The sequence below is a fragment of the Heptranchias perlo genome, chromosome 10 (assembly GCF_035084215.1).
Source record: "Heptranchias perlo isolate sHepPer1 chromosome 10, sHepPer1.hap1, whole genome shotgun sequence".
Lineage (NCBI taxonomy): Eukaryota > Metazoa > Chordata > Chondrichthyes > Hexanchiformes > Hexanchidae > Heptranchias > Heptranchias perlo.
The window spans coordinates 6,682,008-6,688,007 of NC_090334.1; the positions used below are offsets into that span (position 1 = coordinate 6,682,008).

The following is a 6,000-nucleotide window of genomic DNA, read 5'->3' on the forward strand; positions in this document are numbered from 1 at the left end:
TTACTTCAGGCATTCGGTGGTGAATGAATTGAATAATTTTCCAAGGGAGACATTATCAGAAATTCAAGAGAAAGGTGGATAAGTCCCTGGACAAAATGTTGATAGTGCGGTATGAGGGGTATCGTGGGATATGCAGAGGGAGTGCTAAATGGACGGCAATGGTCTTGCTGTGTCCCATCCATTGTTGTTATATTCGTATGTACCATTCCAGTCCAAATATCATGCCACGATTCTAAACTGAACGAGATTTCTGATCAGATATCAATTGAGATACTTAGTATTTTAAGGAAACCTTTCGCAAAGCTTAGAGTAGTCTTAAAACAGACAATGAATTGTGTAACTGGAGGCATAATGAAGTATAGTTTCTAACAACGAAATCTGAAACCTTGGCTCAGTGGTACCATTCTGGCTTCTGACCTGATGGTCGTGGCCTTAAGTTCAGCCAGAACCTGAGCACATATTCCAGATCCACACTCCATTGTAGTCCAGAGGGAGTGCTCTGTTGTTGATGGTGTTGTCTTTGTTGGTCCTGGGACATTAAACCGAGGAGACCTCTTTTCAGGTGTAAAGGTTCCAGTGGCATTATTTGTAAAGGAGCCGCCCAATCCTCCCAGTGTTCTGTCCAATGTTAAATATCTGATCATTTACCTCATGACTGTTAGTGGCACCTGGCCGGTGCGTAAAATTGGCTGCTATGCTTGATTGCATAACAACAGTAACTCCGCAGGATTGGCTGTGAGGAGCTTTGGGACGTCCCGAGGAGGCGATAGGCGCTACATAAATGCAAGTTCTTGCTTCAATCCGGAGTCTCGAGCGAATCCCATTGTAGGTCACAGAGGATCCATGAGGGAAATTCCAGAGGTAGATTAGAAATGATGACGACAGCTCTGTGCCAGGAGAATTCCGGCGACGAGGCCCCAAAGGTGAAGGATTACTCTCCGACCTGCTACATCATACACAGCAACTTCGAGTTCTGCGGACACCGTTTAAAGATCGCACGAACTATGGGCGCCAACCTGGGCGTTTCTGCTAATGTCTGGGAGGCTGTAAGTTCACTGCATTAGTCGGATAGAGGAAAAGCCGGCCTGTCGCATCTGGTGTATTTATCAGAATAAATGTAACCTCTTTCTATGTTCTCAGATGCAGTGGCTTTGCACTCGACCTCCTTTTCTCAGAAAAAATGCACTTTTAAAATCGATCACTGATCTGGCTCATCTTGTGCAGAGTCCGATGTGTGGCGACTGGAATGTGCATTTCTCACAAATATTTGAAACTTTTCACCAGCACCTGGTCTCAAGCCTTGTTTTTAATAAGGGTTAGAGGCTCAGTGAAGCTCATTAAATAACCTGGTGACGGTGGGGTGTTTTATATTTCCACCCTCCAGTTTCCCCCTCTCCTCCGGGAGTTCCTGACCTGCGCTGTTCCACAATCACCCTCTGCTTCCTCGCCCTAAATGTCCATTCTACGCGCGCGAGGCCTGACACTGAACGTCCACAGAGGCCATGAGCAGATTTGCTGAGGCCGGCCCCATCCCCACAAACAGGCGTACTTTAGGCCAAGACCATTGGACAGTATTCACGAGAGTAGTTAAAGCTGTACAGAGCGGGAGTGGAACCTGCGGCCTTCCAGTTCTTGAGACTCGATATCACAACGAGTGCTGCATCTTCACATTGAGTCATTGGTGCAGCTTCAACTGCGCTCCGGATAGTTGAATGATTGACTTGGTGGGACTGCGAGTTATTGCGGGCGGGGCGAGGCGGTGGTGCAGAAGGTTAGATCACTTTTTCAAGTTACTTTCCCATATTGCATCTGGGACCCGTTGCATCAGCAGGAGAGAGCAAGAACACGCCGCCTGTGAAAAGACCCGCCAGTGCTGATCTTAACCCATTGGGAGGTGGGTGAGAGTGTGCAACTGACAGCAGTTCCCAGGAGCCTTCCTTTATCTCTGTATGGAATTGTTTGTGCCCAGATCCCAATATTTTTTAACAGCGGTCGTCAGGGTCCAAATGCTTTGCATCACTTTCTGAATAACTTAATCCTAACGGACATGTGTTCCATCTTTTCAGGCGATTGCACTGTGCCGGTACTTCGAGAAGGAGAACATCAGTTTTACTGGGAAGAAAGTGATTGAGCTGGGATCGGGCACTGGGATCGTGGGGATTTTAGCAGCCTTACTCGGTGAGTTAAAGCGAGGGAAGTGAACTGAACCGCATCACTTTGTTGATATCAGGAAGGAATATAATCAATAATGATAAGGTTTGTCCATATCGGTGAAGGAGTGTTTCCAGTCCGAGAGTGACAGATGACGTTGACTAAGCTCCCTCGCTGTTGAGAACCATATATTGGGAGAAATTCAGTCTCCTTGCTGCAAACTTTAAGTTGTCAAATCATCTTCAAAGAAAATGTAAATGAGGTCTGAGAAATTTTCAAAGGAGATGCCGCTCCCATGTAAAAGTTCGTACGTCCAATCAGGTGGACGGAAAAGATCCCAAAGGACTATTCCAAACATAGGAGGGAAGTTCTCCTGGTGTTGTGGCCGAGTGGATGAACTATCTCGACCTCCTCCCAATATCACCACCATCACAGAAGTCAGTCTTCAGCCAAATCAATTCACTCCATGTGACATCAAGAAGCGGATACAGCAAAGGCTATGGACAAATGGGGATGTTCGCTGATGATTGCACAGTGTTCAGTTCCATTCACAACGCCTCAGATAAAGAAGCAGTCCGTGCCCGCATGCAGCAAGACCTGGACAACATCCAGGCTTGGGCTGATAAGGGGGAAGTAACTTTGTGCCAGGCAAGTGCCAGACAATGACCATCTCCAACAAGAGAGCGTCTACCACCCCGCCCCCCCTTGGCATTCAATGTCATTACCATCACTGACTCCACCACCATCAACATCCTGAGGACACCATTGACCAGAAACTCAACTGGACCAGCCACATAAATACTGTGGCTACAAGAGCAGGCAGAGGCTGGGTATTCTGCAGCGAGTGACTCACATCCTCACTCCCCAAAGCCTTTCCACCATCTACAAGGAACAAGTCAGGAGTGTGATGGAATACTCTCCACTTGCCTGGATGAGTGCAGCTCCAACAACACTCAAGAAGCTCGACACCATCCAGGACAAAGCAGCCCGCTTGATTGGCACCCCATCCACCATCCTAAACATTCACTCCCTTCACCACCGGCGCACCGTGGCTGCAGTGTGACCCATCCACAGGATGCACTGCAGCAACTCGCCAAGGTTTCTTCGACAGCACCTTCCAAACCCACGACCTCTACCACCTAGAAGGACAAGAGCAGCAGGCACATGGGAACACCTCCACCTGCATGTTCCCCTCAAAGTCACATACCATCCTGACTTGGAAATATATCGCCATTCCTTCATTGTCGCTGGGTCAAAATCCTGGAACTCCCTACCTAACAGAACTGTGGGAGAACCTTCATCACACGGACTGCAACGGTTCAAGAAGGCGGCTCACCACCACCTTCTCAAGGGCAATTAGGGATGGGCAATAAATGCTGGCCTCGCCAGCGACGCCCACATCCCATGAACGAATTTAAAAAATCATTTATCCCTCAATCAACACCCCAAAAACAGTTTACCTGTTCATTTAACCATCCAATTGTTGTTCGTGGGACCTTGCTGTGCGTACATTTTGCACGGAACAGACGCTGTTTGGCAATGAATTGGATTGCCAACCCTCTTGCCCTTGCAGGTAGATTCAAAATTAGATTAGAAATTGTAGTATTCGAATTCACGCTAAATCCAGGCAACAGGCAGGTCACGATCCGATTAGACATCAAACAAAAGAGCCAAGCCCCGAGCCTGCCAACAAATAAAGGTGAACTTTATATTAATTCCCTGTCACTGGGTGGTAATTGAAGCTCCAGAAATACTGAGCATGTTAGTGGTACCTGGTGACAGACAACCATAATGGTGGAAAATATGATGAAGACTTCAGGGAAGTACAAGTCTTAGATTCAGTGAATCCAACGCTCAGCTTCTGATAATTGGGCACCAGAATGTAAACCACAACAACTTGCATTGATATAGCGCCTTTAACTGGTAAAACGTCCCAAGGGGCTTCACAGGAGCTTAATCAGATAAAAATTGACACCGATCTAACGAAGGAGATATTAAGGTGGGTGACTAAAAGCTTGGTAGGTTTAAACAACGGTTTCAACGTAGTAGAGAAGGGCAGAGACGTTTAAGGAGGGCTATCCAGAGCTTAGGGTCTGGAAGGCTGAAGGCACGGTCGCCTATGCTCTGGTAAAGGGAGTGAGGGGTGCACAACAGACCAGATTTGAAGGAAGCAGGGTTATTGAAGGGTTGTAGGGCTGGAGAAGGTTACAAAGATAGAGAGAGTCGAGGCCATGGAGAGATTAGAACACGAGGATGGGAATTGTCAAATTAACTACTGTAATGAACTACTGTAAGACACATTTTTTGTTGAATGTGTATTCGGGGGTTCTGCAGGTGACACCTCTCTGTCTGAACACGGTGATTGCCTTGGCAACGGGCAGTTGCAGGGGCAGTCTGTAAACACCATGTATTGTTCAATATGTATAAATGCGTAGGCTTCAAGGAGCTCTTGAAACATTTGCCTGAGGAAGGAGAAAATCTCCGAAAGCTTGTGAATTTAAAATAAAATTGCTGGACTATAACTTGGTGTTGTAAAATTGTTTACTACTGTAAGATTGTTAGACCTTATGTTTATATGAATCTTTGATCAGTGATATGACAATATTTCCACGATCGTCTAACCTCCCTGAAACATATAGACTAAATGCTGCATTAAGTTTTGACGGGAATGTCCGGGTCCCAAAGGCATGAGCCAAGAGACAGATACCTTCCCGATCCATTTGCTGCTGTATGATTGATAAGAATGAGCAACACAACATGGCGCACTACTGCCCAGCACTGTGTGGGGCAATACTTGCTGACTGTTCGTTGCAGCCGTTACCTTTTTGCCTCTGTGATCACAAAATAGGATCAGTTGTCAAGGGCAAACCACATTAGACACGGATTTTTTTTCTCGTCAGGTGGAGATGTTACCATGACAGATAAACCGAACATCTTGGAGCAAATAGAAAACAATGTCTCCATCAACATCCCCACTGCCCGCAGACACCGTTTAAAAGTCAGTGCCCTGACCTGGGGTGAAAACCACACTGACTTTCCGACCGACTATGACTTCATCCTGGGTTCTGATATTGTCCATAGCTCAGTTACCTACCCCGCGCTAATAGAAACACTGCGTCATCTCGCCGACCGAGGGACGACAATTTACCTCTCTTCCGAAATACGAAAGAGGAATGGATCCCCCTCTTTCCACGAGGTGCATCTACCACCGTATTTTAACTGCCAGGTTGTTGATAGGTTAAAGGACAAAAATATTACTGTGTACAAAATGACCAAAATTGGTACAAGTCCTGGGGATGGGCTCCTAACCTAAGGACTGAAATCTGCTGGTCCCTGAACCTGACACTGGGATTGAATGAACGCGTCTATCACTGTCTTATTAAGAGTCAGAAATAATATTCAACATTCATTTTTTAAATGTAAGCCCCACTTCTTATATTTGTCCGTTTCTACCATATGATGTGACTTCCGGGCGCCGATTGCTTTCTGATATCTCGGCGAAGTTCCTATTTACCCTGTGTGACGATAAAGGGATCGCGTTGGCGAACCTTATCACGATGCGCCAGTAAGGTGGTCATGGTAGTAGATTAACCACACACGGGCCTTCAGTTCCAATTACAGCATGGCATTAATGGAACAAAGTCCCATAAATCTGGTAATTCGTGGGCTGTCACCTGTAAAATGACCAGGAAAGCTGATGATTGCGGCCAAATGTCCAATATTGCTGCAAGTGACTCCAGCCCCACACTACGCGTTTGATTTTTAATGCCCTCGAGCCATCAGCAACAGCATTTCATGCAACTTACTGCCATTAGCTTGGACCTTGCCAGTATCGTGCACATCGCGAAA

The 6,000-nt window shown here is 46.5% G+C and overlaps 1 protein-coding gene across 1 annotated transcript; it reads left to right on the forward strand.

Annotated features, from left to right (window-relative positions):
* The first annotated feature begins 875 nt into the window (after window positions 1-875).
* Window positions 876-5,464, forward strand: LOC137326576 (EEF1A lysine methyltransferase 3-like). Its single transcript, XM_067991814.1, has 3 exons — window positions 876-1,046; window positions 2,067-2,178; window positions 5,052-5,464. Exons 1-3 carry the CDS (start codon window positions 876-878, stop codon window positions 5,462-5,464), a joined length of 696 nt encoding a protein of 231 aa, XP_067847915.1.
* The last annotated feature ends 536 nt before the right edge of the window (window positions 5,465-6,000 follow it).